Source organism: Callithrix jacchus, chromosome 1 (assembly GCF_049354715.1).
Source record: "Callithrix jacchus isolate 240 chromosome 1, calJac240_pri, whole genome shotgun sequence".
Classification (NCBI taxonomy): Eukaryota; Metazoa; Chordata; class Mammalia; order Primates; family Cebidae; genus Callithrix; species Callithrix jacchus.
Window position 1 is genome coordinate 105596879 of NC_133502.1, and position 14060 is coordinate 105610938.

General features: G+C 33.9%; 1 protein-coding gene across 7 annotated transcripts in view; it reads right to left on the minus strand.

Moving 5' to 3' along the window:
- Window positions 1-14060, minus strand: part of LOC100392727 (intermembrane lipid transfer protein VPS13A) — a 236138-nt gene that overhangs the window by 54627 nt on the left and 167451 nt on the right. For all 7 annotated transcript variants that reach the window (XR_013533346.1, XR_013533347.1, XR_013533364.1 and 4 more), the window contains 6 exons: window positions 12885-13117; window positions 9330-9483; window positions 8408-8554; window positions 7807-7888; window positions 6818-6887; window positions 5573-5678 (listed from right to left, as the gene is read on the minus strand). Coding sequence is in view for 4 of the 7 variants with exons in the window: in XM_078367818.1 (XP_078223944.1) it covers window positions 5573-5678; window positions 6818-6887; window positions 7807-7888; window positions 8408-8554; window positions 9330-9483; window positions 12885-13117 (792 nt within the window). In the remaining 3 variants the exon portion in view is untranslated. The remainder of the gene's footprint in view (window positions 1-5572; window positions 5679-6817; window positions 6888-7806; window positions 7889-8407; window positions 8555-9329; window positions 9484-12884; window positions 13118-14060) is intronic.

The following is a 14060-nucleotide window of genomic DNA, read 5'->3' on the forward strand; positions in this document are numbered from 1 at the left end:
ACGTCTCTTAATGACAGCAGAATATACATTCTTCTCAAGTGCACACTGACAGCCTCCAGGATAGACTATATGTTACATGAATATACACTTTTGGGCCTATAACATATAGAAATGAAATATATTTGCCAATAAAAACAGTAGGAATATATGTAGAAGCAAAGCTGCATTGGAAATGAATACAGATGCTAAAGTAATAACTACAACAATGTATTGTTGGGTTTGTAACATAAGAGATGTAATAAGAATAATACCACTAAAAGGTAGAACACTGAATAGAACTATATAGTGGTAACATTTCTACATTTCACCGAAATTAAGCTTGTATAATCAAAAACTGATTCTGATAAGATATATATGTTATACCCAGGAGCAAGTATTAAAAAAAAAAGCCATCAAATATAGTGAACAAATCACTAAATAAATTTAAATGCTTCATAAGAGAATGTCCACTTAATGTAAAGAAAGTAGTAAAAAAGGAATAGAGAAAAAACATGAAATAAAATGCACAGAGGCAAAAAATAAAACAGCAGGCATAAATCCAACTATATAAATAACAAATTGTGAGCTGATGAAATTAATCAAGAAGCAGAAATTATCAAAATAAATTAAAAAACAATATTCAATTGTAAGATCTTTATGGGAAACACATTTTAGAGTCATTGATACAAATAGATTACTCACAAAAGGATGGAAAATTATATACCACACAAATAGTAAACATAAGAAAGCTGATGTGACCACTTAATATCAGACAAAATAGACTTTAAAACAAAATACATTACTAAAGACAAACAAGGAAATTTTATAGTGGTAAAAGGTCAATTTACCTAGAAGATGTAACCATTATAAACATATATGTCCCAAATAACAAGGAAACTAAATGTATATAGAAAAAGCTGACAAAAATGAAGGGAGAAATAGATTAATTCAACCATAATAGTTGAAGACTTCAATATTCCACTTTCAATAATAAGTAGAACTACTAGGCAGAAGATCATTAAAGAAACAGAACAACAACATTCTAAACTATCCAGAACTACAGACGTCTATAAAACACTTAACAACAGAACAATATACATTCTTTTCAAGCATACACAGCCATTCTCTAGGAGAGATCATATTCTAGGTCATAAAACAAACCTCAATAAATTTAAAAGGACAAAATAATACAAACTATGTTTTCTATCCACAATGGAATGAAGGCTTAAATCAATAATGGAAAAAAATGGGGGGCTGGGCATAGAGGGTGTCTCATGCCTATAATCCTAGCACTTTGGGAGGCCAAGGAAGGAGGATTGCTTGAGTCCACGAATTTGGTACCAGCCTGAGCAGTGTGGCAAGACCCCATCTCTACAAAAATTAAAAAAATGAGCTGGGCGTGCCTGTAGTCTCATCTACTTGGCAGGCTAAGGTGGAAGGATCGCTTGAGCCTAGGAGGTCAAGGCTGCGGTGAGCTGTGTTCATGCCACTACACTCTAGCCTGGGTAACAGAGCAAGACCAAAACGCCATCCTGTGCCCCGCACACCCCACCCAAAAAAAAAAAAAAAAAGAAAAAATTGTGAAACTTAACAAATATGTAGAAATTAAACAACTCACTTTTAAATAACTAGTAGATAGAAGAAAAATCAGAAGGGAAAATGAGTGATATTTTGATGAATGAAAATAAAGATTCAACATGCCAAAACTTTTAGGATCCAGCCAGAACAATATTTTAGAGGAATATTCATAGCTATAAATACCTATATTAAAGAAGAAAAATCTCAAAGCAATAATCTAATCTTCCTGCTTAGTCCATGAAAAAGAGCAAACTAAAATCAACACAAGCTGAAGCAACAAAATAATTAATGAATTTAAGCCAAAATTAATGTGACAGGGAATAGTAAAACTAAAGGAAAAGAAAAATCCCAGTGAAATCAAAAGCTAGTTCTTTGGAAAGAAGATAAATGGGACTTCACTACTGACCCTACAAATATTTAATAGATTATGAAGAAAATACTATCAATAATTTTATGCCAATAAATTAGATGACAGACGAAATAGACAAATTCGTAGAAACACATAAACTAGTAGAATTGACTCAAGAAAAAATAGATCATCTATACAGATGTATATCTTAAGAGATTAAAAGGAAATCTGGGCCCAGATGGCTTCACTGCTGAATTCACTGCCAAACATTTAAAGAACACTAACTCCTCACAAAGTCTTCTGAAAAACAGAAGTAGGTAACACTTCTCAACTCATTTTATCAAGTCATTATTATCCTGATACCAAAATCAGACAAAAACACACAAAAACTACAAACCAGTATCTCTTATGAACAGGAAAACAAAAATTTTCAACAAAATGAAGCAAATCAAATCTAGCAAAATATATATTTAAGAAATATATACACATGACCAAGTGGGATTTATCTTAGTTATCTTTTTTAATGTCCGAAGTCAATTAACATGACTGGGTGCAGTGGTTCATGACTGTAATCCCAGCACTTTGGGAGGACAGGCAGTTGGATTGCTTTAGCCCAGGAGATTGAGACAAGCCTGGGAAAACTTACAAACTTTTGTAAAACTACAAAAATTAGCCAGGCATGGTAACACACGCCTGTAATCCCAGCTACTTGGGAGGCTGAGGCACGAGAATTGCATGAACCCATGAGGTAGAGGTTATAGTGAGCTGAGATTGCAACCCCGCACTCCAGCCTGGGCGACAGAGTGAGACTGTCTCAAAGAAACAAAACCGAAAAAAAAAAAAAGACAAAGTAAATTAATGTAGTGAAATATAAAAATAGTACAAAACACAAAAAGTGTACAATCATCTCCAAAGATGCAGGGAAAAAACAACAAAATACAACATTAATCATGATAAAAACACTCAACCAACTAAGAAAAGAACTTCCTTAACCTGAAAAAGGATGTCTAGGAAAAATCCAAGGTCAACATCATACTGAAAGACCGAAAGTTTATCCTCTAAGATCAGAGGCAAAGCAAGAGTGCCTGCTCTTGGCACTTCTGTTCGCCATGTCACAAGTTGCTAGCCAGGACCCCTAGGGAAGAAGAAGACGGGCATCCAGATCAGAAAGAATGAAGTAAAACTACCTCTCCTCTCAGATGACATGATTTTATATATAGAAATCCCGAAAGAATACACAGAACAACAATTAGAGCTAACAATTCAGTATGGTTGCAAAATACAAAATCTGTATTAAAAAATCAACTGTATTTTTATACAGTGGCAATGAACAATCCAAAAATGGAACTAAAAAACCAATTTTATTCATAATACTGTAAGAATAAAATGCATAGGAATAAATTTAATGAAAGAAGTATAAAATTTGTACCCTGAAAAACAACAAAACATTGTTAAAAAAAATAAAAAATCTACATAAATGGATGAACATGTCATGTTCAAGGACTGAAACATCTAATACTGTTAGGATGGCAATACTCCCCAAATTGATTTACAGATTCAATGCAGTCCCTATCAGATGTCCAGCTGACTTTTTTGAAGATCCTGGTAAGTTGATTCTAAAATTCTTATGAAATTTCAAAGGACTCAGAACAGCCAAACCATCTTGTAAAAGAAGAACAAAGTAGGAAGAAACATACTTCCCAATTTCAAAACTTAATATAAAATGATAACAAGACAGTACGCAATGCACAAGGACGTGGAATAAAATCATGTGTGTACTGTTAACCAATTTTCAACTAGGGTGTCAAGACAGTTCAAAGAATAAATAGTCTTTTAAAGAAATGGTAATAGGACAAGTGGATAGTGACATGCCAAAGAATAATTTGGATCCTTATACATCATATGCAAAAATGAACTCAAAATTGATCCAAGACCTAATCCTAAGAGCTAGATCTTTAAAACTCTTACAACATAATACTAAATATTCGTGACCTTGGATTTGGCTAAGGAATCTGAGAAATGACACCAAAAGCATGAGTGACAAAAGGAAAAATAATTTGAATTTCATTAACTTTTGGTCTTCAACAGACAACATCAAGAAAGTGAAAAACAACACATAGAATGAGGGAAAATATTTGAAAATTATATATCTGATAAGAGACCTGTATGAGAATATACGAAGAATTTTTATAATTCAATAAGACAAATAACCCATTAAATTTAATAAGCAAAGGATCTAAATGGGCATTTCTCCACAGAGGATATGCAAAATTTAACATATTACCATATTAAATAATAATTAACATATCAAAGATGCTCAACATTATTAGTCATCAGGTAACTGCAAGTCAAAACCACAATGAAAAACTATTTCACATCCACCCACTATAATTGTTAGAATCAAAGACAGTTAACAAGTGCTGGTGATAATACGGAAAAATCAGAGCCCTCATATGTTCTGGTAAAAATGTAAAATTGTGAAGGCAGTTTACACAACTGTCTGACAGTTCCAAATGATTTAATATAAGGCTACTATGTGACTGAGCAATTTCACTCCTAATAAATTTTCTTTTGGCTATATACCTAGGAGTGGAATTGCTCAATCAACCACCTGGTGATTAAGTTTAAATAAAGTTTCATTTAAGACTTTAAATAAAGCTTTTATGTCCACATAAAAACTTGTACACAAGTACTCATTACATTATCCATAATAGCCAAAATGTGTAAACAAGCAACACAAATGTCCATTAACAGATAAATGTATAAACAAAATGTGGCCCATCCATATAATGGATTATCACTTGACCATAAGAAGGAATGAAGTACTGATACATGCTACAACATAGATGAACCTTGAAAGTATTCAAAGAAGCCCTTCACAAAAGACTACAGAATGTATGATTCCATTTGTATGAAATATTCAGAATAGGAAAACCTAAAGACACAAAGTGTCAGTGGCTGCATAGGCAGTTACTTTTGGGGATAATGAAAATGTTCTGAAATTAGAACGTGATGATGACTGTACAACTTTGTGAATACATTAAAAGTCATTGAACCGTATCCTTTAAATGGGTGAAATGTATGGTATGTGATCTATACCCCAATCATCTGTTATTAATTTGCTCGTCTCCATCCATGAAATTTTTCCTTAAGAATTCTTTCTATGAGGGTGAGTAAAAAAGAGACTATATCTGACCCACCTTATAATTATGGTTTTATAGTCTTCCAGTCACCAAGATGATACTACCTTTTAACTTTCCTATCCTTTCTCTCATTAAGTATCTTGTACATACCCTAAATTTCCAAACTATTAATCAAAGCGAAAGCCAAGCCAAAGTAATCCAGGAAAACTAAAGAGGAAAAAGTGATGTGAACATAAGAAATTATTCTTTTCTCCCTACTATTTATTCATCACAAACCTTTCCTCCTATTTGCTAATTTACCTTAAAAAGGCTAAAATAGTTGTCTTGTTTCCATTTTTTATCATCAGAAAATAAGATTTCTAAAAAGGTATGTACCACAAGAGAGTATAATAAAAATGTATTTAATTGTATTTTTAAAATGGAACAAAGCGATTTTAATACCTTTACAAATGTATAATAATACCTTTTCTTAAGTTATCTTCCCATAATCCTTCCCATCAAATGTTATTACTTTAAGTCTTACCTCTGTATTTTCAGTCACCTCAGCTTCTGTCATAAGGTCTGTTAAAGCATAGACAAATCCAAGATCTAACCTGAGATCCATTTCTTGAATCAATACTTTGAAATACCTATATTACAAAGCAGAAAACATTTTTTTAAAATCATCAATTAACAGCTGTATTACAAAAATTAGATGAGAAAAAGTACGAGATCAGTATTAGAACTTAGAAACTTAGGACTATTTAGTTGAATAGATTTTCTTGAAATCATGAAAAATTGTTTATAACAGCAAAAAAGTCAAAATATGAAAATGGCCATAAAGAGGAAATGGATAAGTAAGCTGTCATACAGTCATAAAACAGAATATTATATATTAGTGATAGTGAATAAATTATGGCTATATACAACAAAATGAATAGATTTTAATAAAAATGCTGAATGAACAAAAGCAAGTCCCAACATCTATTTCTGGCCTGAAACAATTTTCTAAAAATTAGAAAAAAATTACAGCTAAAAGGCATAATGTTTAGGTACACATATACAGTAACACTATATTTTAAAAGCAAGACAATAAAAGATCATTTATCTTGGCTATAAGGTAGGGGAAACCAGATAGAAGATTATCACATAGACAGATGTTTCTGTCCATGTTCTATTTCTCGGAAATGGGTAATGAGTGAAGATGAAAATGTTGCTGTTTTTTTTTTTTACTAAAACAATATATGATTACAGACAATCCCAAACAAAAATACATGTACAAGAGAATAATACAATATCCAAAATCCAGAAACAATGATTGTAAATATCTAGATGTATTTCAAACAGAGCCTTCTCTTTTTTTTTTTTTTCTTTTTGAGACAGTCTTGCTTTGTTACCCAGGCTGGAGTGCAGTGGCTTGATCTCAGCTCACTACAACCTTCACTTCCTGGGTTCAAGCAATTCTTGTGCCTCAGTCTCCTGAGCAGCTGGGACTATAGGCACGTGCCTCCAGACCTGGCTAATTTTTGTATTTTTAGTAGAGATGGGGTTTCACTGTGGTGGCCAGGCTGGTCTCGAACTCCTCACCTCAAGTGATCCGCCTGACTTGGCCTCCCACAGTGCTGGGATTACAGATGTGAGTCACAAGATTATAATCGATTTTTTTTTTGACCTTTCTAATTCCCTATGCTTAAATCTTTGACTTGTCTAACATTTAAACAGTATAAATAATTCATATAATTAAATCAAACATTAAATAAACATACAAGAAATGTATCAAGACACTTACTTAATACGTGATATTTGGGAATGTCCTGCAGATCTCATCACAATACTGACATCTGTAAAGGGTTTTGGTGCTGGAAAGGTTATAAATATAATGTATATTTATATTCCATGATGCTTTAAGCAAAAGGTAGGCATTTTCTTGCAATATACACCACAATGGAATATTAAATCATTTACTAAATAATGAGTATCAGCTAAAATTACTGATATTGGCAAGATCTATTACAATCTTAATTTCAGACTCTAGCATTGTTTTTTATATCGATAGTCACTCTGAAGATAACTAATTCTGTAATTAGTGGTTTAGAAGTATGCATTTAGAATCATCAGGGAAACTGTGTGAGAACAGATTCTGGGGACTTGCTCCCAACTTCTAGGTAGAAGAGCTTAAGCATGTATACTGGCCAAAAGCTTCTCAGTGAGGTATAAAGCTTCTGAGTATGTTATAAAGAGTACTCCTGACAAGACAGTTTAGAGGTAGTGGTGTGAGGTGGAGGTGGGAAAGCAAGGGGAGAAGAAAGTTAAGTAGGGTAGTGGGGAGGGAAGAGAAAATGGGGGAAGATGGATAGGCAGGAAAGAAAAAAAGCAAAGGGAAAAAAAACGGTAGAAAGAACTTGTGAGTTATTCTTATCTGGATAACATGGACAGTTTCTGCTGTTAGTAAACACTCTGGATTTGAAATTCTTATTATTGATTCAAAGGTTTTAAAGGTTTTTAAATCACAGGTTTACAAATTAGCAATCTACTTTTTAAGTTAATATTTCTAAAAATTTCAATATATATTTCAATTAATCTTTCCTTCAAGATTCACTCAAAGTCTTATCAAAGTTAGCTGAGTACAGTACTTGCTGGTCCTTTTTCAAGCAGTTTAATTTTACAATCAACCTAAAAAATTAAACTTGAGAATAGTTTCACTTCATATTTTTATACTAAAATAAATCAAATAGCTAACACAACTGTTTTTATGGAAATCTAAAAATAAAAACAAACCTGAATCCATGGTGACTGACTTTGGAGGTTTAACAGGATAAAACACAAAGGGAAATACAGCACCATGTATTTGATTTTGGATCTAAGAAAATAAAAAACATCAGTATATTAATACGTCAATCATACAACCTGACCAGAATAACAGGATTTATGAAATAAAAAGGATCAAAAAGTCTAGTGCTGGCCAAGCGTGATGGCTCACACCTGTAATCCCAGCACTTTGCGAGGCCAAGGTGGGTGGATCATCTGGGCTCAGGACTTTGAGACCAGCCTGGCTAACACAATGAAATCCCGTATCTAATAAAAATACAAAAATTAAGCCGGCATGGTGGCAGGCGGCACACACCCATAATCCCAGCTTCTCAGGAGGCTGAGGCAGGAGAATCTCTTGAACCTGGGAGAGTATGCAGTGAGCCGAGATTGTGCCACTGTTCTCTAGCCTGGGCGACAGAGAGAGACTGTGTCTCAAAAAAAAAATAATAATAAGGCCAGTACAACATTGAAACTGAAGTACTAGATAAAGCAGACCAGGGGAATAGATCTAGTTTCTTATTTTGTTCCTTTAGAATACAATTTTGCCTTTATTTGCAGAAAGACTTACCTGTATTCTGTAAATTTGAATTCTAAATAATGATTGATGTGCAGATGTGTTATATTCCATTTTTAATGCTGGAAGATAATTTCTTCTCAGAGCTATTGCATGCGGCTGCAGAATTTTCATGTTATGACCAGTAGGTGTTAAGCAAACCTAAAATTCCCCCCAAACAAAAAAAGCAATTTATCTATAAATGATTAGAATTAGAAATTCACACCAAAAATTTTAAAACAGTAAGCTAAATATTTGTATTGGTTTAGATTTAGATCTTTATATCCCATGTCCATAAAATTCTCATATTCATATAATTGTTACAAAACTTCACTGTATCACTTTTTAAATAAACTTACTAAAATATACCATAATAAAAATAAATAAAATTAAAGAAAGTACAATGAAAAGAATAAAATATTTTTAAGTTTTCTGCTAACCCAAAGAACAGACCATTAGTGTCTAGCATCTTAAAAGTAAGTTTTTTCTTTTTTTGTTGTTTTTTGAGACAGGGTCTTGCTCTGTCACCCAGGCTGGAGCACTGCAACCTCTGCCTCCTGAGTTCAAGGGATTCTCATTCCTCAGACGCCTGAGTAGCTGGGATTATAGGTGTCTGCTACAATGCCTGGCTAATTTTTGTATTTTTAGTAGAGACAGGGGTTGCCATGTTGGCCAGGCTGGTCTCAAACTCCTGACCTCAAGGAATCCGCCTGCTTCAGCCTCCCAAAGTGCTGGGATTACAGATTTGAGCCACACCGCATCTGTCCTGATTTCTAAATATAAATAACCACCTCTTTAAAATATTTTATACAAAGTATGTATGACAGGATTATTTTGTTTTATAATGACGCAAAACTTCCCTTCAATTTCACTAGTGATTCACCAAACTACAACAGATAAAAAATTAAAACTTTACGTCAATACTTAAAAATATTACCGGAATGTTAGTGTCCAACTCAACAACCTTATCTTCTGAAGGTGAAGATTCAGTATATTCCTTAAATTCTCTCTCTAACTTCTCAGTGTGCTTCACACTCATTGGCTTCCATCTTGACTTCTTCTTGGGCTTTGTCTCCCAAACCACATCAGAACTTATATTAAGAAAGCAAAAATCACAGTATTTAATACTAATTTATTAACATATTTATTTTCAACTGGTTTATTACATGAATTACCATACCTTCAGTAAAATTTTACAATAGCCACAGTTATAAGTGAGCAGATTACAAATTTAAAAATGTCAATTCATTCAACGACTACCTATGAAGCTACTGCTCAGGCACTATTACAGGTGTTAGGGCTGTATCAGTGAACATCTCTGGCATTCTGGTGCTTCATTTTAGTTGGGGAGTGACAATAAATAGTAAACAAAATAAATTAGTAAAATTTAATATGTAGGAGGTGAAATGCTTTTGAAAGAAGAAAATGTAGACAGGGCAAGGGGGATCTGGAAAACTGGCGTATGTAAAACGGTGGGGTCTGCAATATTGAAGCAGAGTGGTCAATGGGGGCCTCACTGAGAAAGTGAGATTTTGGCAACTTTAAAAGAGCTCAGAGAGTTATCCAGCAGACAAGAGGAGGAAACATTACATTCAGGTAGAGGGGCCATCTATAGCAAAGAACCTAAAGCAGGAGGCACACTTGCAGTGTATGAAGAAGAGGAAGGAGGCTGGCATGTCAGGAACACATTAAGAATAGAAAATAAAGTTAAGACTAACAGTGAGGGGCCAAATAATGTAAAAGCTTTGTAGGCCACTATAAAGACGCTGAGTTTCATTCTGAATGAAATGAGAAACCACGGATTGGTTATAAGATAACTAGCAACATAATCTGGTTTATGTTTCGTTAAGAATACACTCTGTGTTGAAGTGGATGGAAACAGAAAGAGTGGAGTCCCGACTAGAAACAAGAAAACTTGTTAGATTATTACAGTAAGCCAGCTGAAAAATGGCGATAGCCCTGATGAGGTTATGAACAGTGAGATAATAAAAAAGTGGTCAAATCTATGTGCACTTTGAAGGTAGAACCAGCACAGACCTTCTTGATGGATTAGGTCTGGGTGTAAGATAAAAAGCAGAATCAAAGGCAATTTTTTTTTTTTTTTTGAGACAGAGTTTCGCTCTTGTTACCCAGGCTGGAGTTCAATGGCGCGATCTCGGCTCACCGCAACCTCCACCTCCTGGGTTCAGGCCAATTCTCCTGCCTCAGCCTCCTGAGTAGCTGGGATTACAGGCACACGCCACCATGCCCAGCTAATTTTTTATATTTTTAGTAGAGACAGGGTTTCACCATGTTGACCAGCATGGTCTCGATCTCTTGACCTCGTGATCCGTCCGCCTCGGCCTCCCAAAGTGTTGGGATTACAGGCGTGAGCCACCGCGCCCAGCCATCAAAGACAATTTCAATGTTTTTGGGCTGTACAACTAGCAGGAGCTATTTGTGATTAACTCTGATTGGAAAGCAGGTTTGGCAGAAGGAGGAAATAAAAAGTTTGGTATATACAAATGAAATTTAAGATGTCTCTCAGATATCTGAACAGAGATTTTGCATGCACAGTTGGATATACAAGTCTCAAGGTCAGGTGACAGGTACAACGGAAAGCATACGTAAGAGAGAAATTCTGGGCAGCGTCGGAAATCATAAAACTGAAATGCACTGGTCTAAGAGCCTCAAGGCATTTGGCCAATGTAAGCAGATGAGAGAAGACAAGGAATCAATGAACGAGACTAGATAGGAAGAAAAACCAAGATGGTGAGGTGTTCTCAAGTCAAGTGAAAGAACTACATCAAGGAGGGATCTGTGTTAAATGCTATGAACTAAAGATTGATAATTCTACACTGGATATGGCATTACGGAGGTCACTGGTAATGCTGACAAAAGCAGTTTCATGGAGTGTTGAAAGCAAAATCTTGTTTGGAATGGTTAAAGAAAAAAATGGATGAAAAAGAAGTGGAAAATACCAGATACGTTAAGTTCTTTTGAAACGGTTGGTACTTTTGAGGAGTTTGGTTATAAATGCAAACAAACAAATGAGCAAAAGGTAGCAAGGAAAGTTGGGAGTTTGGTTATAAATGCAAACAAACAAATGAGCAAAAGGTAGCAAGGAAAGTTGGCTCAAGAGAATTGTTCATGTTGAGAGAAGTAACACTGAGAAAAACAGTGCAGTAGAGAGCCAAAAGCTGTTGACTTCGGAGAGACAAAGAAGAGGACTGCTGGAACAATGTCCTCAAGTGGGTAGGAGGAAATGAAATACAGTGCAAAAGTAGAGAAAAAGCTGTTTAAACAGGAGCACATATACCTACTGCAAACTATTGGGAGTATATGTCAGTACAGCAAGTAGTATGCAAATGCCTGTAGGTAGGAAGCAGTGATATTGGAGGGTGAAGTGGGATGCAAGGTAGTAAGCTGAGAAAATGAGAGTCTGAGGAGAGACAAAGTATAAAATAGTTATCTAGGATACAGAATGTGAATGGAGGCAATCTAGTTGTACTAAAATTAAAATGCTCAAAGGCCTACAGACAAAATTTAGACATCTATCCACATTCTAAAAATACTTCATTCTGTTTAAATACTTAAGTGTTTTAATTTTATTTAGGTATTCTATTTGTTTATTCCTTATAGAACTTATATTCATTTAATAAACAGAAAGGTAGAGATCATGTGTTATTCATCTTTGCATTAACATCACTTAGCGTAGAAGATAACACATAATAGGTCTAACAGTCTTAAATATCTATGGTGTATTTGATCTCTTTAATTTAAATAGTAAAAAAATTTTTTTGAGAATGAACATTTCCAAGAAAATAGACTTTAGTATTCCTTTTAAAATGGCATTAGTTCAATTAAATAAGTCAGGGCACTTAGAGATTAAAGTACAAAAGTTTAACTCAAGTAAAGGATTAAAATTACATTATCCGGGTTACATAGAAGAAAGACTCTCACATTAAGCACTAATATACGTATATTAATTTCAACTAAACTGTTTAGGAATAGGAATAATAAGAATATAAGGGAGAGATAAAAGATTTGCTGATGATGTCTTATACAAGGAATGATAAATACAGTGATCACCTTATTAGATCTTATTAGATCTTAAAGTGCCAAGGTCAAATTAGAAAGTGACCGTCTTTATGTTAATCCTCCAACAACTACAGCATATGTACCCTGAACTGTGGTAGATGATAATGAAAAATGAATTAAGCATTTTGTATGATATGCAAAACACACTTTTGATAAGTTGAATAAATATAATTTTTTAGATAAGCGGAAGAATTAACAACATAATAAGGGATTTATAAATTTGATTTCTGCCATATCTTTATTTCAAAAGGCAGAAAAAGCTCTCAAGTACATTTAAAATGAGCATAATCACAGCATCAATGAATAGTCAAAGCACAAATCTCAAAGCAAATCATTTTAGATTTTATAATAATAATTCCTTAACAATTGGAAACTGATCATTTAAATGCATCCAAAATTCAGTGCATCTAACCTTGTAATGCCTATAAAGGCTACTTCTTGCTTTGCGTAATTGTTGACAAGAGAAATTCCAACATCTTGTAATGCCACTGCAATTTCTTGCTCTGCTAACTCTGCTTTCTCACTTTCATACGTTACTTTAAATACCTTTGGATCTTCAGTGAATAAAATAATGCGTTGTAAGCCTTCAAAGAATGAAACTAAATAAACAGTCTTTGTCCCCAAATCTATAGCCATCATCATATCCTAAAACAAAACCACCAAAAAAACCAGAAACAAAAAATTAGAATTTGTTCTCAAACAACAGGAAATTTAGATTTCACATTTATAAAATGAAACTATTAATGGCACCTACTTCATAAAGTTAGTGGCAACTAAATGAATTAATATTTGTATAATAATTGCAAATATACATTGTTGAAATCATTTGATATTTGTAATAAAGTTATTAATCATAAAAACAGGTAATTGTTTTATTTTCAACATTTTAATAAAATCAAATAGTCTTCCTGTATAGGCTAATCAATAACACAAAGTATTTTTTTCTGCTTTAGTCTAAGACTACACCAATGTGATAAGTATTAAAAGCTGTTTCAGTCTGAAATTCGTATTTCTTTATACAGCTAAATTGAACAGAATAAAAAATATCTTTTATCTCAGGTGTATGTTCTACAAAGTATGTATATTCATCATGAGGCTATTTCTGCAGGAATCTCACATAAATGTGCTGATTCAATCAGGGTTTTGAGGGTCAATGACAAGATAAAGATAGCAAATTCTCATAATTCATATTCAGCCATTAATTTCTAGTTAATATTCTGATTTACAGACATTTTTAATATATAGTATACATTCATGGTACAATACACAGAAATTAAAAACTGAGATGTTACCATAAAATAATTATCTAGGGATACTTACTTACACATAATACTTTCTTTCTTTTTTTTGAGACAGAGTTTTGCTCTTGTTATCCAGGCTGGAGTGCAACGGCGGCGCGAGATCTGGCTCACCGCAACCTCCACCTCCTGGGTTCAGGCAATTCTCCTGCCTCAGCATCCTGAGTAGCTGGAATTACAGGCACGTGCCACCATGCCCAGCTAATTTTTTGTATGTTTAGTAGAGACGGGATTTCACCATGTTGACCAGGATGGTCTCGATCTCTTGACCTCGCGATCCACCTGCCTCA